The 25,463-nt window shown below is 34.3% G+C and overlaps 4 protein-coding genes across 5 annotated transcripts; all 4 read right to left on the reverse strand.

The window, feature by feature from the left end:
• Positions 1-781: 781 nt before the first annotated feature.
• Positions 782-3,387, reverse strand: LOC135841478 (probable cytochrome P450 6a18). Its single transcript, XM_065358454.1, has 6 exons — positions 2,905-3,387; positions 2,199-2,472; positions 1,841-2,133; positions 1,537-1,758; positions 1,194-1,442; positions 782-1,106 (listed from the first exon to the last, which is right to left on the reverse strand). Exons 1-6 carry the CDS (start codon positions 3,308-3,310, stop codon positions 940-942), a joined length of 1,611 nt encoding a protein of 536 aa, XP_065214526.1. The 5' UTR covers positions 3,311-3,387; the 3' UTR covers positions 782-939.
• A 3,062-nt stretch (positions 3,388-6,449) lies between these two features.
• LOC135841614 (probable cytochrome P450 6a14) lies at positions 6,450-8,858 on the reverse strand. 2 transcript variants are annotated; one of them, XM_065358661.1, is made up of 6 exons: positions 8,181-8,858; positions 7,835-8,108; positions 7,460-7,746; positions 7,153-7,374; positions 6,784-7,035; positions 6,450-6,700 (listed from the first exon to the last, which is right to left on the reverse strand). In XM_065358661.1, the coding sequence occupies exons 1-6, from the start codon at positions 8,554-8,556 to the stop codon at positions 6,537-6,539; spliced, it is 1,575 nt and encodes a 524-aa protein (XP_065214733.1). In that variant the 5' UTR covers positions 8,557-8,858; the 3' UTR covers positions 6,450-6,536. The 2 variants fall into 2 exon arrangements, with proteins under 2 accessions (XP_065214733.1, XP_065214725.1); XM_065358653.1 differs by having other exon boundaries at positions 6,784-7,038; positions 8,181-8,856.
• Positions 8,859-11,928: 3,070 nt separating this feature from the next.
• On the reverse strand, positions 11,929-14,141 carry LOC135841580 (probable cytochrome P450 6a21). Its single transcript, XM_065358598.1, has 6 exons — positions 13,693-14,141; positions 13,344-13,617; positions 12,988-13,277; positions 12,674-12,895; positions 12,327-12,581; positions 11,929-12,231 (listed from the first exon to the last, which is right to left on the reverse strand). Exons 1-6 carry the CDS (start codon positions 14,066-14,068, stop codon positions 12,068-12,070), a joined length of 1,581 nt encoding a protein of 526 aa, XP_065214670.1. The 5' UTR covers positions 14,069-14,141; the 3' UTR covers positions 11,929-12,067.
• A 3,124-nt stretch (positions 14,142-17,265) lies between these two features.
• LOC135841460 (probable cytochrome P450 6a23) lies at positions 17,266-19,977 on the reverse strand. Its single transcript, XM_065358431.1, has 6 exons — positions 19,513-19,977; positions 19,158-19,431; positions 18,503-18,771; positions 18,196-18,417; positions 17,630-17,884; positions 17,266-17,552 (listed from the first exon to the last, which is right to left on the reverse strand). Exons 1-6 carry the CDS (start codon positions 19,886-19,888, stop codon positions 17,389-17,391), a joined length of 1,560 nt encoding a protein of 519 aa, XP_065214503.1. The 5' UTR covers positions 19,889-19,977; the 3' UTR covers positions 17,266-17,388.
• Positions 19,978-25,463: the final 5,486 nt, after the last annotated feature.

The following is a 25,463-nucleotide window of genomic DNA, read 5'->3' on the forward strand; positions in this document are numbered from 1 at the left end:
CAGAAAGTCTCTTTTTTTGAAAAACTGTCAGAAAGTTCTATTTTTACTTACCTAAATCGCCAAATAAAAAAGCTATTTTTTACCAAAACTGTCAAAAAGTCCTTTAATTTTTGCCAAAATTGCTGAGAAAGGTACAATTTTCTTGGAAAAATTTTGAGAAAATTTGATCTTCAATTTTATTCTTTGCCAAAATTGAAAATTAAAAAAGGTAATGACTTTTCCTCATTCACTGTTTTGTTCTAAAATTGCCAAATGAAAGTCCCACTTTTTGGGAAAATTGTCAAAAAGTCCAATTTTGTATAATGTATGTATTATAAAATCCTGTTTTCGTAAAAATTGTTTTTCTGGTTTTTTTTTTCAATCAAATTTTGTCATTTTTCGCTTACCTATTCTTTTCTTTTAAAAATTTAGAATTTTTATTCATTCTTTTATTTCAGTTCTTCTTGAAAATGAAAAAATTGTGACCCCTAAAAACGCTGTCGCGGTCTGGAATGTACATTTACCTCCCCTCCTCTTCAACAAGCTTGTAACATTTGAAAAAATGTCCTACCAGAAGTCCTCTTGCATCTGTCTCCTTTGGCTTGTCCTATACAATATACATGTATGGCCACCGTCTTCGTTTCGGGTGAAAATTTGAAGTAAAACAATTAGCTTATACAAAAATGATTTTTTTTTTTTTGTTTTTTGAATCAATTCTCGTGTGAGAAATCTGATCAGAAAGCTTTCGTGTCCTCCGAGAAGTTCTAAGAATTTTTAGTTTAAGGAATTTTCTGCGTATCTAAAAAAAAAAGTTCGAGTTTTTTGGGTGAGTTTTTATTTTGTACATTTTACAGAGGAGTGTGGCTTGAATTTTCAAAAATGTCTTTGTTTTTTATCAAACATTTAACATTCGAGTCTAACTTTCAGTGTAAGTATACTTGAAAAGTTTGTTTGTCGCTGTCATAAAGGCCGGCATTTTAACCAAATTCCTCCTTTGATGTTCGTCGCAAAACTAAAACTTGGCAAAAATTCCAAAGGAACTATAGTTTTTGGTGATAACTCGAAAGAAAAATCCTTCAATAGGTGAACTGCTCCTAGTTTCACTTGCATCTTCGCAAAACGTTCCCCTGAAAGTAACGAAACGAAAAAAAAAGTCATTCGTTGAGTATTTTTAGATGTGCTGATAAAATTCTGCCTTACTACATGTTACTTACCTATACAAATCCTAGGACCATCTCCGAATGGTAAATAAGCAAAATTAGGTCTCTTGTTGATAGCCTCTTTGGTGAAATGTTCGGGGTAAAATTCATCTGGTTTTTCGTAATACTTTTTATCGTGATGGATTCCTAGAGTTGATATGAATAGAACGATGTCTTTTTCAATTACAGCGTTCGATTCGGGAATTTTAAAGGATTCCGTGCATTTGCGAATCATGGCTCCTAAGGCGTACTTTCTCAGGATTTCTAAACAAGATGTTTTATTTTTACATCTGTGCTCATTTTTGTGAGAAGTAGATTAGTGGGAGGGGAGGGGAGGGGAGGGGGGGGGGTTTCTAACCTGCTATGACCATATCCAAGTAAGGCATTTTGTTGAGTATTTCGTAGGTTATTTGGCCATCGTTTTTCTCAATGATGGTTTTAATTTCTTCTCGAAGTTTATCTTGGATGTCGGGATGTTGAGATAGTTCGAATAGAAGGAATGTGAGTGTTGCTGAAGTGCCTTCGAATCCTCCGATGAAAAATAGTAAACATTGGGCTGCCATCAATTCTAAAGTCATTTCTGAAATGGAGAATATTGTGCCACAGTAGGTTAGTTCAGTATCTATTGGAAAATCTGGGTTTCAAATAGGAAATTTACTTACCTACATCATTCTTGACGAATTTGTCGCCGATTTGATCCATGAATTTGGCAAAATCTACATCTTCATGCTGATCCTTATTGATCTTCTCCGTGTGTTTGCTGCGATTTTTCATACCGATAAGAATATCGAGAAAGTCTCCCCTGCTGATGTTATTTTTTTCTCGAAACTTTACCATATCTTTGATGATTTTGGTGAAATAATCGGTGACTTTTTTGTCGATGGATTCCAAGCCGAAGAATTTTATCGCCCAGGCTGGTATGTTGGTGAAAAATGCTCGAACAAAGCCTTGCCATCTGTTGGGAAATAATTCTCAAAATTGGTACTTAATCATTTTTTCACTCTCAGGATCATGTTTTACCTCGTCTCGAAGATTCGTCTGCCCATTATCCGGAATTCTGAATCGGGATTTTGTAATGAATTTGTGTCCACTCCGAAAGCACAACTGCCTATGACATCTGTGGTGTACCTGGCGCAGAAATCTTTGACGTCGAAGCCTTCTGGAGTCGAGGAATACTCGTTCAGAACTGGTTTCATGTCTTCGGCACATTTTCTCACCAAGGGGAACATCATCTTCATTTTACCACTGGTGAAAGTGCAGGTTAATTTGATTCTGAGGTTTTTCCATTCGTCTCCTGTGAATGTAAAATACGTATTTGGATTTATGTATTTGAAATACATTAATAATGTCATTGTGATAGTCTTGGAATTATTTTCCGAATTCTGTTTTCGGAAAGAAGAACTAGGACGTAAAAATTGTAAAATTTTTTTAAGAAAGATTTTATTTCTGGTTTCGAATAAATAAACAGTTCTTGCAATAAATTGTATGAAAATAATTTTTATACGTGAAAGGGAAAGGCATAATATAATTGTTGCTACATCTGAAGCAATTCCTAAACGCAGACGTATGCCCTTATCAAGTCTATGATTAAAGTTCACTGTGTTTATGAACTTCTCGAGAATGACGTTCGTACATCGTTAACGAGCCAGAACAAGTGTCACTGTCAAGGCCCTATTCATTAGATTACTTCGGAACGTAATTTTTCAAATTGTATTTATAAATTTACCTGCCATATTGAATAAATTATGAGACATCGGTTCCGCTTCTTTGCTGTAGTAAACCCCATGGTCGTGAAAATGATCGAAATCTTTGATCAAAATGCTCTTCAAAAGTTCAGGATCTCGTATCATGACAGCTGGTCTTTGCATCGTGTACAGTCCGACGAATCTGTGAGGTTCGGATTTTTCGTATAATTCTTTCAAGGTCATCACGTATGATTTCTTGCATCTTATGGCATCTTCCATGTGACCGTAATACCAATGGGATTTCGTACACGGTATTCCATATTTTTCGAAGTACCGATGTGATTTTTTAAAATACCGATATAAATAAAGGATTAAAGTAACAACGAGAACACATAAAATAGCTACGAACATAGTTTTGGCGAGCTGATACAGTAACGGGAAATACATAAAAACTCGTGTATTCTATATCGCGTGTGTTTCTTTTCGACTATTTTTAATGGTTGGCTAGGTTTCGATGTAAACAACAATGCAATTGATTAGGCGTCAGTTGATGGTAATTTGAAGGTGTGCTGCGTAGTAAATCCGTCATTGTTGAATGTTGAGATATAAAAACATTATTCGCGGCGGGTGGGAAGTTGATCAAAGAAGCTGTGATTCCGGTATCGTCTGCAGTGGCGATAAAATTTAAATAGAGTTGAAATTCGTATCAGTATTTCCTTAGCACTGGTGTAGGTATTTTTGTTTTTAATGTTTGAAAAGAGCTTGTTGTTTATTTTTGAAAATTGGAACGTACTAATTGCAAAAATGAATCGCGTGTAGTGTGTGTACAGGGTGTTCCGAAAAAAAGACAATGTGTTTCGGATACGTAGATTTTGATGTTGAAAGCTCACCTTGAACAATATTGTTCGAAAGTGTGATTATTAAATATGCTTGATAACTTGATAAGAGTATTTTTCGTGCTCTTTCCGAATATTCATATCATAGTTTCTAACATTTAGGTAATTTTTGGATGTTTTATTTGGTATCGAAATAAATGCTAAAATATGTAAGTAATGACATTTAGAAGTTTAGGTCATCAAAAAATGCACAAAGTACGAAAAATTTTGGTTTTTCAGCCGCTCTAGACCCTTTTTCTTTCAAGTTTAAAGGTATCTTACTTCCAAAAAAAAAAAATCGATATTATTTCAAGAAACATAATGAAATTTCCAATATCTCCCTCATAATGTTTGACCTCCCAATTTCAAATTTTATAGGCGATTTCAAAAAATCTGTTTCAAGGACGACTTCTGCACTGGTTCATCCTAAATTATATTTAGAGCAAAGTGAACCAATGTGATTGATTTCTTCAATTCAACTCCCACACATCAACTATTACTACAACTTTGAGAGTCATTCTGAAGCTTCTGTCAATTTTTCAATTTTCTCCAGAAATTACTTATCTCTGTGAAGAAAACAAAAAGGTGTAATTTCGATTATTTATAGATCGAAGGATCGTTTCGACACACACTAGATGGCATTTTGCAGAAAAAAAGCTCGTTATATGCCATCTTTGAATTTTTTCACATTTTTTGTAATTTACCTAAAAATTGGTCAAAAATTCATACGGTTTTTGAGGACACCCAATAAGCACCGACCAAAGTTATTGTTAAAAATTTGATTTTTTTCACATTTTCTGGAATTTACCTAAAAATTGGTCAAAATTTCATACGGTTTAGAAGACCCCCAATAAGCACCGACAAAAGTTATTGGTTTTGTAGTAAGTTTTTGATTCCTCCAGAGTGATTTGAAATTCCTGGCAGAAGCGTGTGGAACGGGGTTGGAGGTGGAGGGGAAGTTGCCTCCCTTCAGACAGAAAAATGTAAGTACAAAGTTGAGTGAGTTGAGTACCTCTACCTAAGTATAGACATCAATAATTTTCATCTTTCTCAATATTCTTCAATTTTGGGGGTCTCATAAAAATGGACCACCATCATTTGGAGGACAAAAGGGTGTTTTTCTTGAAAAAGTGGTTATCTATCTAAAAGTACTCTGCTCAGAAATGAAACATTATCAAAAAATTTGTATAGATAAGAATTTTTAATTTTTTTTGTTGATTTTTTTCAACTTTGAGAGGCTTTAAAGGTAACCAACATGATTTGGGAGACCGGGGGGGGGGAGGTTTTTCTTGAAAAAGTGGTTATTCAGAAAGATTCTCGTAAATAAAAAATTTTCAAAAAATTTCTGCAGACATCAATTTGTAATATTTTTTTTTACTTTTCCCGAGGGGCTCCATGCAAGAGAGCCAAAATCATTTGGGGGTCCAACAATGGTTTTTCTTGAATAAAGGGGTTACATATGTAGAACAATTGTAATGTGGAAATGAGATATTGTCATCTAATTTTCCATAACTTTGATTTATTATCATTTTTTGTGATTTTTTCAACTTTGAGGGGCTCCTTACTAGGGAGCCAATATGGTTTGAAGGGCTGGGGGAATTTTTTTAAAAAAAGGGGATTATTTAGGAACATTCTGGCGCAGAAACAAAAAATTTTCATGAATAGAACTTTTTTTGATTTTTTGATTTTTTCCCTACTTAGGGGGCTACCGGCACCACTTTTTTTTACAGATGGGGGAAAATAAGAAATAGGGAATTATTTTCTCACCTGAGGTCATGTTTTTTTTTGGGGGGGGGGGAGCTACAAAATTCCAACTTTCAAAATAAGGAACACCCTACTCGGTATAGATCATTTTCCATTTTTTTCTCTACCTTTTGAATTATTAATTTTTTTCACAGCTTTTGCCAGAGCAAAGTGTGAGCAAGATCGAGAATCTTACAAAAATTACATATGTTGTGTCCTCCCTTTTTGAATTTTATTTTCACAGACAAAAAGCCTAAAAAAATAAAAACTCAAGAAAACGGTAACAAGAAAAAAGTTGCGAATTTTTGACTTTTGATTTCAGTACACTAAGAACGATTCAAATTTTTGTATTGTATCTACACATAAATGCATCTTTTTTGAAAATTTTTAATTATATGTATTCAACATTTTTGCTTCCAAAATTTGTTTAAATTACATCTGGCTATAATCAGCTGAAAAAAATTCCTGAGGTGGTGGGGGGGGGGGGGGTTAAGGGGTGAAAAGTTGGAAAAGTCTGACGAAAAATGGTGGGAAAATTCCAACCCCCGCCCCCAACGACCCATCACCTCGTCACGGCTCTGATTCCTGGAGAAAAGTGAAAAATCGTTGGTGCATGGCTTCAGAATGCCTCAAAACTTGTCTATTTTGATCTGTGTGAGCTCAATCAAAGGAATTACTCGCATTGTTTCACTTGACTTAAAAAAATTTATATTAGATGTTGAAAATCGCCCTTAAAACAGTTCTGGTTTGGTTAGGGGGGGTTTTAGGACATACTTTTTGGATCTAGCAAATCGGAGAGTGCCAATTCAACAGATTCCCTTTTGTAAGAATCAACCGATTTCTATCAAAACGCCCTACTTTTTTGTTTTGTAATTCATTCCTCTTGAAAAAATCTTGGGGATCTAGAAATTTCAATCGAAGGCTCTTATTTTTATTCTGTGACATAATTTTTCATTTGAAAAAAAAAATGCAACAATAAATTTTATTAAAAAAAAAAAAAAACAAACACAATAATCAGTAATCTCACTCAAATGCATTACTGCAAAAATTAATATTTACAGTGGCTTGCATTTAAGCCAAATTCCTCCTTTAACCTTCGGAGTGAAAACCGAAGGCAAAAATTCCAAAGGTAAAACAGTCTTGGGGGATAACTCGAAAGAGAAATCTTTTATCAAATGAACCGCCGCAATCAAAATTTGCATATTTGCGAATCGTTCGGCTGTAATCAGAAGAAATAGCAACGATAAAGAATCAAAAATTGATAGTTGGTTTGGCAATGATCGAGTTTATCTATTTTTGTACCTATGCAAATTCGAGGACCTTCTCCGAATGGTAAATAAGCGAAATGAGGTCTCCGGGATATGGCTTCTTTGGTAAAATGTTCGGGGTAAAATTCGTCTGGCTTTTCGTAATATTTTTCATCGGAGTGTAATCCAGACAGTGGTATGATTACTTGTGTCCCTTTCCCGATTGTGGTTCCTGTTTCTGGTATTTTATAGTTTTCATTGCATTGTCGTAAGATGACGCCTCCATTTGGAGCGTGCAGCCTCATGACTTCTAAACCCAAAATTGAATTGAATGAATGATTTAAAAGTATATATAGCTATCGAATATTCTAATTTACTCGTTAAATTTAATGAATTTTGTATCAACTGTAAAAATAGTAGGTACCTTGTAAAACCATGTTCAAATACGATAGATTTTTGAGCATATCGTATTTCAATTCTCCTCCGTTGTTCTCAATCGACGATATTATTTCTTGGCGTAGTTTATTTTGAATTTGTGGATGCTGAGCTAACTCGTATAGTAAAAACGACAAAGCTACAGAAGCACCCTCGAATCCGCCAGCGATAAATAGAAAACATTGAGCAGCCACCAACTCTACAGTCATCTCTGCAGCAATAAAGACACAAACGTGAATCAAGCTATTTTACATACGTATAACTAACTATGAAATTTCATCAGCAATTAGCCTTACTTATGTCACTTCTGATACGATTTTCACCAACTTGAGGTGCGGATTTGTTCAGGTCTGCAGTTTCCTGAGGATTATTGACTTCTTCCGTTTCGGTTTGATTTTTCAAAGCGATCAGTAAGTCGAGAAAGTCACCCCGGGTTACGTTATTTTCTTCTCTGTATTTGACCATATCTTTGGTGATTTTCATAAAGTAATCCATCACGTCTTTGCTGAACATTTCCATTCCGAAAAATTTCACACACCAGGGTGGCATTTTTGGTGTCATCAGTCGTATGAGAAGTTTCCATCTTAATTGTCATGCGGCATTCGTTAATATTCGCGAAATTCGAAATGAATTGGATGAATAAATTAGGGACTGTAAAATTAGGTAGGTACCTGAATTCGAAAACTCGAGCTCCCATTTTTCGGAATTCCGAATGCGGATTTTTAAACGAGTTTGTATCCACTCCGAAAGCACAACTTCCTATCACATCTGTGGTGTATCTCGAGCATAGTTCTCTGACTTCAAAACCTTCAGGATTGGAGACGTACTCGATTAAAGCAGATTTCATCTCTTCGGCGCATTTTCCCACCAACGGGAACATCTTCTTCATTTTTCCACTTGTAAATATACCGGTCATTTTCATTCGGAGGCTTCTCCATTCCTCTCCTGGGGAAGGTGAGGGTTGAATTTATTTTTAAAAAAACAAACGATAATGATAAATTAGTCTGATTTACATACCTTTCAAATTGAACAAATGACATGCCAATGGTTCGATATCTTTGTAAACTTCTGTACCATGGTGTTGAAAATACGAAAAATCTTTGACCAGAATCCTTTTTATCAGTTCAGGTTCACGAATCATGATCGAACGAGAGAATAAGTTGTAATTTCCAAAAAGTTGATGGGGTTCGGAACTTAGGTATGCTTCGGATACCTGTTTTACCAACGGTTTTTTCATCCATAAGAACTCCTTTGTGTTTACGAATGCGGAAAGAGGTGTGATCGTTGGAATCGACGCTTCTTGAAAATAAGCGTAAGATTTTTTCAAACTGTGATAGACGTATAAAAACGCGACCGAAAAGAATAAAATGAGCCAAGTTAATAAAACGTGCATTGTGGTGAGCCTGAGCGCGAGAAATTTCGATGTGAACGTGAGACGATGGTTTAATTTTTATGATGTGGTGTTATTAACTGAGTGCTATGTGTAGTTACCCTATATATCATGATCCATATTTTATTGCTTCGTTGAGGATAGGTACAAATGCCTGGATGTTGCGCAATGCTGTTATTATTTCGCCATCTGAAGTAATATTGTGTAGAAGTAAGAAGTCTATGAGATAAATTCGGCTAAAATTTAATTGAAAGTGTTGACTTTTGACTTCTAATCAACGTGATTCGAGGAGTTGAAACGTGCCTGTATCGAAATAGCTCGTCAAGTGGCTCGATAGTCGTCAATGTGATTATTTGCAAGTACCTATGATTAATTTCTGCGCATTGTTATTTTTCTGCACTTGAAATTATAAAAGATGGTAGATGTTTGATGATGAATGATAATGTATACCTAATTATTTGGGTTGATTTGAAAAAAAAAACATACCCTGGATTTGGACGAAAGTTGTTGAGGAAGTTTACTTTAAGTAGAGGACTACATAGAAAAATTGTGAACCTCCTGGCCGTTCTAGAAGCTGAGCCAGGGGTCCTCATAGTAGGGTAATCTTTGAAGTAGCCCTTCGGTCATGTCATCCCCTCTTTCTCTCCCTCCCCCCCAAAAAAAAATTGAGCTCAGATTTGAGGTTCTGAACATTCTCAATTTCTCATCAACTTTACAGCACGTTTGCACCATTAAAAATTCATTTTGCCAAAAACTAACGCAGGATTCGTATTTAGCTGGTCAAAATATTCCAAAAATCGCCCTTTCGCGATCATTTCGGGAGAATTTTTAAAATTCATATTTTTCACTCATTTTAGTACTTACCTTCACATGCTAGAACAAATTCAAGCAAAAAAGTGAAATTAGATTCTTCCATTAAAAGTTATGCTTATTAAAGTAATTTTCAAAAACTTTTTTGCTTCTCTTTCTCTTTTTTTGTAATATTTACTTATTAAATATGGCGGAAAAAGTTGAAGAAATTGAGGGAAAATTCGCGATTCTGGAAGGATTTTTCAACTTGAGCAACCAGCTTTTGAATTCGCAAATTTCTTACGACTTTTCACGAATTTCAAACTTGATTGCTAAAATTGCAAATGCGAAATCCATATCGAAAATTGCGAATTTCTCCTCATTTCCTTAACTTTTTTGCCTATGACAAAAATAATAGGTAGGTATGAAAAAATACTTCTTGAATCATACATTTTTGCAAGCTTTTGTGTCGCTTCTGTGAGGGTTGATTTGGTGAAATTCAATTTGCTTGAAAACTATTGTTCAAGTCTAAAAAATTCAAAAACTCAAAGAATCATATTTTTCAATGTGAATTTTCGCTTGAAAATTTTTTAATACAATAAAAGGAAAATATCATCTAAAACCTGATTAATGCAGAAAAATAATGATTTTGGTATTAAATACTTACCTATGTCTAGGTACTAGAGTTTGTTGAGAGCTTGTTGAATCTCACAATAATGTTGAAATCCAATTCACGAAATAGATTCAACATGCGATTTTGAGTACCCTTTGTCCTTTTGTGCAACACGTTTGTGAATGATGCATTTTAAAGATTTCACTTGAAAATTATTAGTTATTCACTTGTGTCGTTTATTCCTTCATTTTCAACATTTTTTTCAAGTGCACAATTTTAGGAGGCCATGTTCCTAAAATTTAGCATTTAAAGACCTTTTTTGGAAAAAATTGAATAAGTCCACTAAATATTGATGAAAAAATCTGAAATTTTGATATGTTGTTGAGGAAGGTTTAAAATACCCTTGGCGAAAATTTCGTTGTCATTGGTCATGTTTTGGACAATATTTGGCGAAAAATCCACTAGTTGCGTAATTTTAGGCGCTCTACTCCATTTTTTTTTCGCTGAATACGAGATATAAGTTTTCAAAAGCTTTTGTCCTCGCTTCGCTTGGAACTAGTTTCTTTTCCTTCTCAAGAATAAATTAAGTATTCTAGAATTAGGTAAGTAGTACAGACTACAGAGTACTCCTTCGAAGCAAATGCACTGAAGAGGTCTCGGAGAATCATTGAAATTTTTTGAAGAATCGTAATTTTCTGTGTAAAATGAATATTAAAGCACAACTTTTCCAACATTTTTGATGTCGGTTGTTCGGTAACATTTTTTGTGTCTCAGATTTACTTGACTGGAATCCAGAATAAAATGAAATAGTGAAAATAAAAAATTATGAAATAATGCTGCAAAATTTTGAGAGAGGAAAGAATGAATATTAAAGCACAACTTTTCTAACATTTTTGATGTCAGGTTGTTCGGTAACGTTTTGTGTCTGATTTACTTAGCTGGAATCCAGAATAAAATAAAATGGTGAAAATTAAAAAGTTATGAAATAATTCTGCAAAATTTTGAGAGAGGAAAGAAATGAAAATTTTATGCTTAGGCCGTCGTATTAAATTTTTCTAAAATTCGTTAAAGTAGCCCAAACATTACACCAATTTTTTAATCGAGTAAGAGAACCAGGCACAAACATTGTTGAAGGTTGTGTGAATTTTTTTTTTTTTTGATATTATTACGATTTTTTGAAGAAAATAAATGGATTAAAACAATGTTGATACTTTTGTTGACATCCCTTGAACTTGATCTTTGTTTTTAGTAGGGGAAAGAGCCGAAAGAGGTAAACGATGTGTTTAGGTAGAGTTGTAGAGTTGACACGACACAAAATTTCTTTTGTAAGTGCCAAAAAAGCGCGAATTTGGATTCTTGGATTTTAGTTATAACATCTTGGAATTACGAATTTTCAAGACTCTTCAATCATTTGAATTTTTTTTATCATGTGTCAGTTACTTTTTGATTACCTTCTTTTTTTTTTTTTTGGTAGAATGATTATTAAAGTTGTTATTTCCCCTTGAAAAGTAATTGTTCTCTCTCCTCCGTCAAGTGCATATTACTGAATAATTCTTTAGAAACATTTCACAATATTTCGGGAATTTTGTTTAATAGTTGAAATTTTTTTTAAAAATTGTTGAATATTCGTCTCAAAAGCTCTGCATCTTAATCTTATATTTTAAAACTAGTTTTCTCCCTACCTATTTTTATTATTGGAAGTGGGGAAAAAATTGTGGAGTGAAGAAGTTGAAAATCATGTTTTAAATAATGTATTATTGCAACAGCTTGTTCCCTATGGGTCAACTTTTTTCGAGGAAGTTTCATGATGTATTTAATTTTCCTGTTTACTTGATCGGATTCATAAATTTTGAGATGTGTAAAATTTCATAATATGAGTTTTAGCCTACCAATGCTTTTTGTAGCTAAAGAATTCTTGCAGAATTGACAAGTTTTCTCTTCAAGTAGGTACATATTGAAGTCTGAAAAATTGGTATTACATAATAATAATTATATTGTTTGTTATTTTATAATCAAATAAGTACATTTCGTAAAAAGAAAATAAATACACCAGTCTTCTAACTGGTAGTGATAGTTCAGACAAAATATGACTAGAAATAATTATCAAATTAATCACAACGGTTTACATTTAAGCCAAATTCCTCCTTTAACTGGTGGAATGGCAGTCGAAGGTAAAAATTCCAAAGGTAGAATGGTCTTCGGAGATAATTCGAAAGAGAAATCTTTTATCAAATGAATCGCCGCGATTAGAATTTGCATGTTTGCAAATCGTTCAGCTGTAAATCGAAGAAAAAACATTTATATATAATCTTGGTAAATAATTTAATTTTAATTACTCGTGATGGATGAATTATTGACGATTTTTTTTTACCTATGCAAACTCTAGGACCTTCTCCGAAAGGCAGATAAGCGAAATGAGGTCTCTCGGATATGGCTTCTTTGGTAAAATGTTCTGGGTAAAATTCGTCTGGCTTTTCGTAATATTTCTTATCGGTATGGATCCCAGCTAATGGTATTACAACTTGAGTACCTTTTCTGATAACGGCTCCGGATTCGGGTATTTTATAATTTTCATTGCATTTTCGTATGATTGCGCCACCATTCGGAGCATACAGTCTCATGATTTCTATTTAAAATTGAAGAAAATGTTTTTTTGGTGTTAGAATTGCCTATACCTATTATCACTTTTTTTCGATTCAAATTAACTTCACGGTTTACCTTGTAAAACCATATTTAAGTATGGCAGATTTTTCAGCATATCGTATGTAATTTCTCCGCCATTTTTTTCAATCGTCGATAATATTTCTTCGCGTACTTTATCCTGAATTTCAGGATGCTGAGCTAGCTCAAATAATAGAAATGATATAGCGACGGAAGTACCTTCGAATCCTCCGACGAAAAATAGAAAACATTGGGCAGCCATCAATTCTACAGACATCTCTGTAAGAGTAAAAATGAAAGAAAGATAAGTCTGGTTCTGTGGTTATTTTCAAAACGTCAGAAATGTAATTTTTTATGCGATTTAGTCTCACCTACGTTACTTCTGACGCGCTTATCGCCAACTTGAGTGGTACTTTTGGCAGTATCTTTGGTGCCATTTGGATTTTGCTGCTGTTTTTGCGTGTTGGTGTGATTTTTCATGGCAATAAGTAAGTCGAGAAAGTCATCTCTGGTTATATTATTCTCCTCTCTGTACTTGACCATGTCTTTGATGATTTTCATGAAGTAATCCATCACGTCTTTGCTGAACATCTCCATCTTGAAAAACTTGACAGCCCAAGCTGGCATGTTTGGTACCATGAGTCGAAGTAAATTTTGCCACCTATTATGATTTTTAATTCGTTATAACATCGATATTATAATTGGAACTTGATAGCGAATCAGCTACCTGTATTCGAAGATGCGACCTCCCATTTTTCGAAATTCCGAATTCGGGTATTTGAACGAATTTGTATCTACTCCAAAAGCGGTGCTTCCTATTACATCGGTGGTGTATCTCGAGCATAGATCTTTGACTTCAAAGCCATCAGGACTTGAAACATATTCCATTAAAGCTGGTTTCATTTCTTCGGCACATTTATTAACCAAAGGAAACATCATCTTCATTTTCCCACTTGTGAAAATACCGGTCATCCTCATTCGTAGATTTTTCCATTCTTCTCCTGCGGCGATATTAATTATCAAGATTATACCTATTATTGTAAATTAATAATGATAATGTATTGGATTTCATTTACCTTCCAAGTTGAATAAATGACGAGCCAATGGTTCAATTTCTTTGAAAATGTTTAGTCCATGGTTTTGGAAGTATGAGAAATCTTTTACTAGAATTTTTTTCACTAGTTCAGGATCGCGAACAAAAATCGAACGAAAGAATAAGTTATAAACTCCGAAAAATGGGTGAGGTTCGAACATATGGTATGCTTCAGTCAACTGTTTGACGAATGGTTTCTTCAATCGCACGGTATCTTTCAAGCCTATGAACGCGTAGAGTGGTCTGATGGTCGGAATCGAAGAATCTTGAAAATGTTTGTAAGATTTCAAGAAACTGTAATAGATGCATAATAGCACGGTTAAGACGAATAAGAAAAACGAAGTTAGTAAAATACTCATCGTGAAATTTGGCGTGTACGCGAAACAAGCTGGTCGTACTTTGTGTCGTTTCAATATCTAAACGTATGAATTTAGAGGTGTCTTGATATTTTATATTATCGTGTCCTCGCGTTTCGTGTGGCGCAATATTATTATTATTTCATCATGTGAAGTAAAATTGTACGAGGAAATTGAAGCATTAAATATGCGAAAAATTTGTCTTGTGTAAGAAATATTGATTCTTGACTGATTACCCACTTGGTTTATGTGAATAAGGTTGATGTGGATGATGCAAGTGTGAGGTTAATTTTGGATTGAAACGACATACCAGAATAGAGTTTTGCCAACTGTTGCGTAGCGATTTGAAAATTTGGTCTCGGGAGTTTTGGACCATGAAGACCGCAACTTCCATTGATTAATTTCAAAATCCCAGTCGGAAGCCAATTGGCTTTTCTCGTATGTAGGTATGCCTAGTTAGTCCGAGAGGATTGGCTCAAATGAGAGGATTGTGTGGAAAAGTAGGAGGGCTGAATTTTGGTATGTGGAAGTTTTTCGATTTTCTGAATACGAAATTAAAGTATGACCTCCGCTGATGGCTTGAAATTGTAATCCTTGAAAAACAAACTTAAAATTTCAATGTTGGACTTTCTTTCAGTCAAGCGTAAAAAGTTACAAATTCACAAAATCCGTCATACTTAGGCTTAGTTAGTAGAACGGAAATTTCGAGAGCTTTCCGACAATGCAGTGGAAAACTTGAATGCATTGAATTCGTACCATTTCCGCAGAGAGCCGATGTGAGCCCGAGGCAAAAAAATGAGTCTCCTGAATATTGTTTACTCTCCCTCCCTCTTCTAAAGCATGTTCGGGGCATGTACTTTATTTCGGTTACTTTTTTTGAAACTTTGTTTTGCTGCAGTTACCTACCTACTTTTTTCAGCAATTTTCCAACATTCCATTTTTTCCCAATTTCGGCCCTACTTCGTGAAGGAAACCAGAACAAATGTCTCGCTTCTTTTTAAAAATACTACAGTATATAGATACATAAAATAATGTATGTAGTAACAAATCTCGCCTGTTTCAAATTTGGCAAAAGGATTGGTTTCTTGCTAAAAATTTCTAAAAATTGCGCTTTCTTGCAAAAAAATTCAAAAGTCTCCTTTTTTCCAAGAAAAATTCCATAAATTTCGTTTTTTTGACAGACATTGTCTAAAATCGCCAAAAAAAAAAGAAAAGGTTTTTTTGCCTAATACATATCACCAAGATACTCAAAGTATTATTAAAAATTTGCAAAAAAGGTAAACTTTTTTGGCAGAAATTGTTGATTAAAATTACTTTTTTGTCAAAAATTTCCAAAAAGTCTTGTTTCTTTGCTGAAATTGTCGAAGTCTTTCTTTTCAACAAAAATTCTCGTTTTTCAGCCAAATTTATGGGTGTCATGTTTCGCTTTTTTCCCAAATATTTCCAGAAAGTAAGGTTATCACACTTTTCGTTAATACATAATTCTTAAAAAGCCCTGCTTTTTGTAAAAATTGCCAAGGTCTTACAAATTTTTAGCAAAATTATCAAAAATTGTCGAGAAGTCCCATTTTTTGCCAAAAATTCCTATAGGGTGACAAAGTTGGTTTTTTACAAAAAATTCCAAAAGATCTCACTCTCTTTCATAAAATTTGTCCTTTGTCCCGGTTTTTACCAGAAATTTCTAATAAAGACCTTTTTTGGTTGAAATTATACGAAGGTACGCTTTTTTCCAGACATTGCAAATTTTTTACTTGTCGTGTGGATCCAAATTGTCAAAAAATCTTGATTTTTCTTATCTGAAAGTTTGAAAATCAATTTTTTTTACCAAAAATTGCGAAAAAAGTATCACTTTTTTGGCACTAATAGTATCTAGTTGCTAAAAAGTTCTTCTTTTTGATGAAATTGTACAAGTTGGTTTCTTTTGGTGATTTTTTTCTGCATTAAAATGTTTAGCCCATATTTTGTCACTTTTTTGATGACTTTTTGGTTACTTTTTTGATTACTAAAGTTACCTACTTTTTTTGGAAAAAAATGAGTATGAGCCCTGTATGTGTTTTTTTCAAAAATTGATGTCGAAAACGACTTGTTTGAGAAACAAAGTTTTTTCACACGTTTTTCTACATAAAGAACTCTCCTCCCTCTCAATCATAATTTTATTTCCCAAAAAAGCTTATTAAAGAAGTTTCTTCTAAAAATGTATTTTTAAAAAGAAGTTTCCTCAAAGAAGAAATGTTCTCAAATAAGAAGTTTGCTTGAAAAACCTCATTTTTGAAAGATTAAGGTCAACAACAAATTTTATTTCGCAACAAACAATCTTTAAAGAGAGGTTTTTTCTCTTGTAGAAAAGTTTTTTTTTCGAGAAAGTCATTCACAAGAGACTTTTTTTAAAGGCAAATTTTAATAGCTTTTGTTCCGTGACATTCTATTTTCCCTTCAAAAATGAATTTTCCAGTTTTTCCTCAAAAAATCAAAATTTGTATAAGTATCTGTTCAAAAATGAAGTTTTCATTTTTTTTCTTCATGGAATGACGATGTGTTTTCTTTTTAGAATGAAGTTTGCATAATTTTTCTCTCTAAAAATGAAGCTTTTATTTCATTCCCAAAAATTACGATTACATTTTCTCTTATAAAAATTAAATTCGTCAATTTTTTTAAAAAACGTGGGCCCTCTAGAAAACGTAGGTCCGAGGCACATTGCTTCTCTTGTCCCTTTGTCGGTGGCACTGCTGTCCATTAACGTAGTGAAGTGAAAAAGTAGTGTTTTCGGACAATTCTACATAGCAGAAAAGTACTTTAAATTCACAAGAAAATTGGGGAAAAAACAAGAAAATCGATAAAACATTTGAAAAGGAAATGGTCGAATGGTGATTGGTAACTTTGTTCAAAATTATTATAGTGTCCAAAAATGATGGACTCTGAATGAACCAGAAAAAACATGAAAAAATAGGGAATACCTAATTATAGTAATACTATGATTACATTTTATGAAAATGTTTTTCAAATTATAATAGGTAGTAAGAAATTGAGCCAAAAAGCAGTTATTTTTGTTCTAGAATAGCATACAAGGTCAAAATCTGAGTTATCCGTTTATCATTATATCTTCGTCTCGTGGCTGAAAATTTATTCCAGCGTACCAAACTGTAGGACATACAATACGCTGTGAAAAAGAAAAAAGTGTAGGTACCTAGGACCTATACAAATTTTATTTATACATTTTTATTTCAAAACAACACATTTTGAATATTAACAAGCAAGGTAGCCTTTTTAATCGTAATTCAGACATACGAGTAATTTACGATTTAAAAACGAATAAGTAATGATTTTTACAGCGGCTTACATTTAAGCCAAAGTCCTCCTTTAACTGGCGGAATAGCAATCGAAGGCAAAAATTCTAAAGGCAGAATAGTCTTGGGGGATACTTCGAAATAGAAATCTTTTATTAAATATATCGCCGCGATTAAAATTTGCATGTTTGCAAATCGTTCGGCTGTAACAAAGGGAGAAAAGAAAAGTAAAATTAGACCAAAAATAGTGTATCGATTCCTCAAGTGAATATTTTCTCACCTATGCAGACTCGAGGACCTTCTCCAAAAGGCAAATAAGCGAAATGAGGCCTCTCGGATATGGCTTCTTTGGTGAAATGTTCGGGATAAAACTCGTCTGGCTTCTCATAGTATTGCTTATCAGTGTGTATTCCAGTCAATGGTATAACAATTTGCGTTCCTTTTCTGATTACGGCGCCGGATTCCGGTATTTTATAATTTTCATTGCATTTTCGCACAATGACGCCTCCATTTGGAGCATGCAGTCTCATTATTTCTGAATGGAAAATGGAATGGAACAAAGAGTTTAAAGTTACATGAAGATACTCGTTAAATTAATTCGTATCGCTAATTTTGGACGAAATATCATCAAAGTTTGACTTAATTAAGAATTTTAGACTTGGTTAATTATTTTCGATCTTTGGAAGTTCGAAATTTTTGTCTCGAATATCAATTTTTTGGCGAATTACTTATTCTTTGATGCTACTGTATGAGTAGCAATTTAAGTCAACTTTCGATCAATTTTTCATCCAAAAAAAAAAACATTCTTATACTTAGTGATTTATGCCTATTTACGAGTTATCGTACCTTGTAAAACCATGTTTAGATATGGTAAATTTTTGAGCATATCGTACGTTATCTCTCCGCCATTGTTTTCAATCGCCGTAATTATTTCTTCTCGTACTTTATCTTGAATTTTTGGTTGCTGAGCTAACTCAAATAGTAGAAATGACACAGCCACAGAAGAACCCTCGAATCCTCCCACGAAAAACAGGAAACATTGAGCAGCCATCAACTCGATTGTCATCTCTGAAAAATATGGACGGGTCCAGTAGTTGTACAATCACCAACGACAATGACATAAATTTGTTAAGTATGCGAGTATTGGTCTAACCTACGCCGTTTCTGATACGCTTGTTACCAACTTGAACGTCAAATTTGTCTACGTCTGTGGTCTTTTCCGTTTTTGTGTGATTTTTCATCGCGATAAGCAGGTCAAGAAAGTCATCCCTGGTTATATTGTTCTCTTCTCTGTACTTGACCATATCTTTGATGATCTTCATGAAATAATCCATCACGTCTTTGCTGAACATTTCCATTCCGAAAAACTTGATGCACCAGGATGGCATTTTTGGTATCAGAAATCGTACCAAAAGTCTCCACCTTTCGTCAGGCCAAATCGATAACATTTTGAAAGTCGAATATGCCGAAGGTCAGAAGTGATTATATGTAGTTGATCAGAACCAAACTTTGTTTAAAACGAATAGCTCGAAAACAACAATATGTTTCATGTGACCATACCTAATTCGACTCCTTTTGAATTTCAAGATAGGCAAACATACACACATGTGCTCAGAAGGAGTTGTCTACTGACCAGTTTAGAGGAAGGTCATTCGTTTTGGTACACCCTGTATACATATGCAGATGTCAAGAACACAGATGTAAGGTTATTGACCTCTCAATATTTATGCTATGGACCCTAGTTCTGTTTTGATAGATGGCGCATGATCACTTCTGACCGTTCGTAGTACTTTCGAATCGAAAATTACCTGAATTCGAAGACTCGACCACCCATTTTTCGAAATTCCGAATGCGGATTTGTGAATGAATTTGTATCTACGCCAAATGCACAACTTCCTATCACGTCTGTAGTGTATCTCGAGCATAGATCTTTGACTTCGAAGCCATCAGGACTCGAAACGTATTCCATTAAAGCTGGTTTCATTTCTTCGGCACATTTTTTCACCAAAGGAAACATCATTTTCATCTTTCCACTTGTAAATATCCCGGTCATTTTCATCCGTAGGTTTTTCCATTCTTCTCCTTTGGAGAAATCGCGTATTAAAAATATATCGTTTGAATTAATGTAAACAAAAAGAAAATGATTGAGCATGAACTTTTTACCTTCCAAGTTGAATAAATGACGAGCCAATGGTTCAACTTCTTCGGAAATATGTGTTCCATGGTTTTGAAAATACGAGAAATCTTTGACTAGAATTCTTTTAAGTAGTTCTGGATCACGAATCAGTATCGAACGAGTAAACAGGTTATAAACACCAAAAATTGGATGGGGTGCGAAAGCCTGGTATGCCTCGGATAACTGTTTCGCGAATGGTTTATTCAACCATAGAGCATTTTTCGTGCTTATAAATGCGTTAAGAGGGTCGATGGTCGGAATCGACGTTTCTTGGAAGAAAGCGTGAGTTTTCTTCAAACGATAATAAATGTATAATATCACGGTCGAGAGGAATAAGAAGAACGAAGTCAATAAAATATACATCGTGCTAAGCGCAAGTAATCTAATGTGTACACGAGACGATTCAATACTGTAACTTGCCACTTCATTTGCTAACAAGTAGCAAGTACCTACATAAATTTTCATAATTGGAACTTCATTGCATTGTCGAGTATCTGAATGCTTGGATGTTGCGCAATATTGTTATTATTATTTCGCCTTATGATGACATAGTGATAGAAGTAATATGTGGAAGTGGAAGCATTGAAGTGTGTTATAAATTTGACTTGTAATATTGATAATGTTGACTGTTGACTTGTGATCCACGTGATTTGGCGGAATGAAACGTGCAGGTATACTGAAGTAGGTAGGTGTTGAGTGGCTTGAAACTCGATATTTGTTGGTTGCGATTAATTTTCGTATTTCGTTATTTTTTTTAAATTTGAAGAATAATGTTGAAGTGATTAGGTTCAAGGACAGCTGTTAGCTATATTTTTTTCGTCAGATTATTAGAACATCGGCCATTTGAACCATTTTTCTCCTCAGAATCGGCGAATGGAGAGAGAAAATTAGGGTGATGGGAAAACAATCGAGCATTCACAGATTCACATAAAGTGGCTGATGTCTGTTGTATTTCAATTTAGTAATTTTCATCTCAAGATATTCTATGTACATACTTTTTGTAAGGAAAATTAAATGTTCAAAAATTTATCACAAATCAGAATAAATCTATGTAAGTATTTTGACAGCTCAAAATTTGGTCGTGAAATGTGGATTACATTTGAGGAGCTGAGAATCAAAACTCACATTTGCCAAAAAAAAAAAATACCGTTTTATGGCAGATTTGGATATACCGTTTTACACTCTATAATGTGACATATTCGGTTTTTTTGGACCAAAGTCATTTTGGTGTGAAATTCACTTTCAAAACCAAGGGTGAGAATCAAAACTCACATTTGCCATTGGCAAATGTGAGTTTTGATGAAAACTTAGTTTTGTTTGCAAAATTCCATAGGGAAAAGCTTGATAACAAGCTGAATTTTGGTACACGGGGGTTTTTTGATACGCTGAACACGAATTTGGGGTGTCCAGGTGAATCCGGTGTACGCTTCCCCCTTTTTTGTGGACCTTAAGCCCCCAAATTTGTTTTTTTGCGTTTAAGTCCGAAAATATGCAATTTTATGCAAAATTTATGTTTTTTGAGTCGCAGAATACGAATTTGACAATATTTTTTTTGTAGGGGTGGGGGATGAAGGGGCGAGGGGGGAGAGAAATTCAAAATTTGACTATAATGATGTGTGATATGTCGAAATGTATGTTTTTGAGGGTGTAGATCACGAATTTGACAATATTTTTTTCGTAGGGGTCAATGGTGGAGGATGAAGGGGGTGAAAATGGTTAAAAATTCAAAATTTGACTATAATGATGTGTGATATGTCGAAATGTATGTTTTCGAGGTTGTAGATCGCGAATTTGACAATATTTTTTTCGTAAGGGTTGATGGTGGGTGATGAAGAGGGTGAAAAATTCAAAATTTAACCATAATGATGTGTGATATGTCGAAATGTATGTTTTTGAAGGTGTAGATCACGAATTTGACAATATTTTTTTCCTAGGGGTGAATTGTGGGGGGTGAAGGGGGTGAAAACGGTGAACAATTCAAAATTTGACCATAATGATGTGTGATATGTCGAAATGTACCAAGTATGAATGATTCAACTGAAAGTGAGTAATTTTCATCAATTTACTCGATTTTAGTTGTTATAAAGTCATTATAGAGGTTTAATTTACGTTAAAACTCCGTGTTTTGCCTACTCTGCTACATAAATAGGAATAGAACAAATTTTTGCACGTAGATGCACAGGAAGTCCGAGGGGCTAGTACTGAAGATAGTGTATTTCAAGATGTCATTTGCCATTTTTGCCCCCCAAATGCCCCGGCGACCACAACAGTCAATTATAGTGAAAAATCATGGTGAATTTTGTTTAAATGTTACAAATTTTTTCTTCTAGGGACTTTGACGGCTCTCCAATAGAAAATTCTCCATCCCCCACCCTTCACCTTTTCTACACGTTCAAAAACATACATTTTGACATATCACACATCATTATGGTCAAATTTTGAATTTTTCACCCCCTTCATCCCCCAACATTAACCCCTACGAAAAAAATATTGTCAAATTCGTGATCTACAACCTCGAAAACATACATTTTGACATATCACTGATATCACACATCATTATGGTCAAATTTTGAATTTTTCACTGTTTTCACCACCTTCATCCCCCACAATTCACCCCTACGAAAAAAATATTGTCAAATTCGTGATCTACACCTTCAAAAACATACATTTCGACATATCACACATCATTTTGGTCAAATTTTGAATTTTTCACCCTCTTCATCACCCACCATCAACCCTTACGAAAAAAATATTGTCAAATTCGCGATCTACAACCTCGAAAACATACATTTCGACATATCACACATCATTATAGTCAAATTTTGAATTTTTAACCATTTTCACCCCCTTCATCCCCCACCATTCACCCCTACGAAAAAAATATTGTCAAATTCGTGATCTACACCCTCAAAAACATACATTTCGACATATCACACATCATTATAGTCAAATTTTGAATTTCTCTCCCCCTCGCCCCTCATCCCCCACCCCTACAAAAAAAATATTGTCAAATTCGTATTCTGCGACCCAAAAAACATGAATTTTGCATAAAATTGCATATTTTCGGACTTAAACGCAAAAAAACAAATTTGGGGGCTTAAGGTCCACAAAAAAGGGGGAAGCGTACACCGGATTCACCTGGACACTCCAAATTCGTGTTCAGCGTATCAAAAAACCCCCGAGTACCAAAATTCAGCTTTATGTTAAAGCAGGATCGGCTCTGTATTTATGACGTCATTATATCTTTGTTTACGTATTGTTTATATGAATACACGCGATTTGCGATCTGTATTGCGTTGAAATGGGTGGTTCGGCAAGCTGCCCTCGTGGTGTACTGCTCGATGCGATGGGTTGTAGTGTTTTTGGTTAAGTTTGGTTAAGGTTTGGTGAATTTTTTTTTAATATTATAAAATGCGATTAATGAAACAGAGGGAGGATTGCAGCGGCCTGTCGGCCGGTTTTTTTTTTTTATAAACTGACATTTGTTTCTTTTCTGTTATTACTTTTCATTTTTCAACTGAATGCTTCACCAAGGAGTGATTATATTAAATGGGGGTCTGGGGGCGAAGCCCCCAGCAATATCTCTGTCCGATATATTGAATAAAATAGCAGAATTGAAGCAAAAATTAATTTAATAAACCTGCAATGTAACATTCACACCGCGGACGAGTGTAAAACGGTGACGTCATAACCAGAGCCAATCCTGCCTTCACGTGAAGCTCAAAATTCAGCTTTGTTATCAAACTTTTCCCTATCGTTGTAATTAAAACAGTGAAAAAAATTTTGATCGCAAATCTTGGAGTCAAAACTCACATTTGCCATTCTTTGTCTGGATATTAAAGCAGAAGGGAGCGAGGTGAAAATCAGCCAACACACGGAATCGTGTGCTAGCAGCGCTATCTAATGATTCATTTTGGTATTATAAGTTTTTTCAAGTGGCAACACTACTAACTCAGTTTTTCGCATTTTTCTCAAAATCGTTTATGGTGGCAAATGTGAGTTTTGATTCTCAGCTCCTCAATTTAGGTATGTTCTTTTAGTGGGTATGCTTAAAGTGGTTTACATTTAGCCAAATTCTTCCTTCAACTACTTAGTTGAATACCAAACCAAATTCGATGCAAACAAATCCGTTGTTTTTTAACCAAACCATAATCACATCTAGTGTAAAATTTTCAGTTTTGTTTTTTTCTTTTTTGCGGATTCGCTGGAGAAAGGAGGGGATCTGCAGGCATCCCAATTAGGTTAGGTAGTAACTTGGTTACTTTTTTTCACCCTTGGTTACTTTGGTTACTATTTTCACCGAAAGGTTACTTTTGTTACTATTTTCAACGGAAAGTTACTTTTTTTCAATTTTTCACTGTAAAGAAGAAAAAAAAATGCTAACAATTTCTAATAGATAATAACTTTTTTCAAAAGCTGAAAAGTACTTTTTTGTTTTATCATAAGCCCAATCCTTTTAATGCCGAAGTAACGTTGTTCAGTTGTGATTTTATTTTCATCACTATTTTTATGTCGATTGAAATATTTGTTTCTCAGATAATATTCTCAAGTACTGAAAAGCAATTTGCTATTGTCTTTTTTTATAAAATTATTAGTAGGTTATATTTTATGAAATTGAATACCTACCTAATAAAATATTTTAGAATAATTTTAGGTTTTCTTGAGATTATTAAGTATTCTGTTGGTAAAAACTGACTGAATGAATAAAATGATTCAATCAGAGACGTGACGAAGTGATGTGTCTTGGAGAGGGAGTGAGATTGGAATATTCTCAAGTTTTTTCGCCAGATTTTCTCAACTGTTTACCTCAGACCTCCCCCCCCTCCACTTTGAAAGGGTGAGTTGGAAACAAAAATATATATATATTTTTTTTGGGTGTTTATAATTACAAGATTATTACACCCGTAAGGGGGGGGGGGCTAGATTTGGTTTGTGAGGCCGATGTTTTCTACTAGGGAGATGAATTTTTGTATTTCTGAGGGTTCGTCAGGGATAGTAGGTGGGTTTTCTTTTATCTGTAGTGTAAGTCTGTTTTGTTTTAGTTGGGGACAGTTGAAAAGTATGTGTTGGATGGATATGGGTTCGTTTCTGCAAAATTGGCATGAGGGTTTTGGTTCTTTTTGGTATAAGTGGTTATGAGTAATTTTTGTGTGGCCTATTCTTAGTCTGGTAATCAGGATTTCTTCTTTTCTGTTCAGGTGGCCTAGATTTTTCCAGGGGAGAGTAGTTTTTTTTATGTTGGAAGAGTTTGTTTGAAGTTTGTTGTGACCAAAAGTTCTGCCAGTTTGTAAATGTGTTGTGAGTGATTAGAGATTTAATGTCATCAGGAGTGAGAGTGGTAAGAGGGGAGGGGGTAGCGGCTGTTTTTGCTAATCTATCAACAGTTTCGTTTCCAGTGATACCTATGTGGCTGGGAACATACATGAAGCTAATTGAGTAATCATAATATTGGAGGTTAAAAAGGGACTTATGTATGTCTTGGACTATGGGGTGGTCAGAAAAAATGTTTTGAATGGATAGCAGTGAACTTAGTGAGTCGCTTTGGATTAAGAATTTTTTATTTTCTGATTGAATGGAAATTATATCTATTAGGCAATGTTTTATGGCAGTGAGTTCAGCTGTAAAAATTGAGGCACAGTTGTGAATTTTGAAACTGAGAACTTTGTCATTAATTGAGTAAGCATAACCAGTATGAATATTAGAAATTTTTGAACCATCTGTGAAGCATAAGTTATATTCAGTATAGTTTGATAACAGTTCTAAGTAATGACTCTTGATTAATAATGGGGAGTGATCATGTTTTGGGTAGTTTCTTAAGTAAAATTCCATCTGTATAGGTTTGAGAGACCACGGGGGATAAGATATTGGTTGATGTATTAGGTTTTTTAGGTCAATTTGTAGGTTGTTCATATTTTTGATAAATTCTGGGATTGGACCT

This window comes from Planococcus citri, chromosome 1 (genome assembly GCF_950023065.1).
Source record: "Planococcus citri chromosome 1, ihPlaCitr1.1, whole genome shotgun sequence".
Classification (NCBI taxonomy): domain Eukaryota; kingdom Metazoa; phylum Arthropoda; class Insecta; order Hemiptera; family Pseudococcidae; genus Planococcus; species Planococcus citri.

What these genes read in the sequence shown, in the direction of transcription:
- LOC135841478 (XM_065358454.1), bottom strand. Translation starts at nt 3,310, where the DNA reads ATGTATTTCCCGTTACTGTATCAGCTCGCCAAAACTATGTTCGTAGCT. An exon ending in TAATTTATTCAATATGGCAG is followed by an intron (nt 2,473 to 2,904) that starts GTAAATTTATAA and finishes TTACATTCACAG; the next exon opens with GAGACGAATGGAAAAACCTC. An exon ending in AGACGAATCTTCGAGACGAG is followed by an intron (nt 2,134 to 2,198) that starts GTAAAACATGAT and finishes ATTTCCCAACAG; the next exon opens with ATGGCAAGGCTTTGTTCGAG.
- LOC135841614 (XM_065358653.1), bottom strand. Translation starts at nt 8,556, where the DNA reads ATGCACGTTTTATTAACTTGGCTCATTTTATTCTTTTCGGTCGCGTTT. An exon ending in TCATTTGTTCAATTTGAAAG is followed by an intron (nt 8,109 to 8,180) that starts GTATGTAAATCA and finishes CACCTTCCCCAG; the next exon opens with GAGAGGAATGGAGAAGCCTC. An exon ending in AGGTCCTCGAATTTGCATAG is followed by an intron (nt 6,701 to 6,783) that starts GTACAAAAATAG and finishes TTCTGATTACAG; the next exon opens with CCGAACGATTCGCAAATATG.
- LOC135841580 (XM_065358598.1), bottom strand. Translation starts at nt 14,068, where the DNA reads ATGAGTATTTTACTAACTTCGTTTTTCTTATTCGTCTTAACCGTGCTA. An exon ending in TCATTTATTCAACTTGGAAG is followed by an intron (nt 13,618 to 13,692) that starts GTAAATGAAATC and finishes ATATCGCCGCAG; the next exon opens with GAGAAGAATGGAAAAATCTA. An exon ending in AGGTCCTAGAGTTTGCATAG is followed by an intron (nt 12,232 to 12,326) that starts GTAAAAAAAAAT and finishes TTCGATTTACAG; the next exon opens with CTGAACGATTTGCAAACATG.
- LOC135841460 (XM_065358431.1), bottom strand. Translation starts at nt 19,888, where the DNA reads ATGTATATTTTATTGACTTCGTTCTTCTTATTCCTCTCGACCGTGATA. An exon ending in GCGTATCAGAAACGGCGTAG is followed by an intron (nt 18,418 to 18,502) that starts GTTAGACCAATA and finishes CATATTTTTCAG; the next exon opens with AGATGACAATCGAGTTGATG. An exon ending in AGGTCCTCGAGTCTGCATAG is followed by an intron (nt 17,553 to 17,629) that starts GTGAGAAAATAT and finishes CCTTTGTTACAG; the next exon opens with CCGAACGATTTGCAAACATG.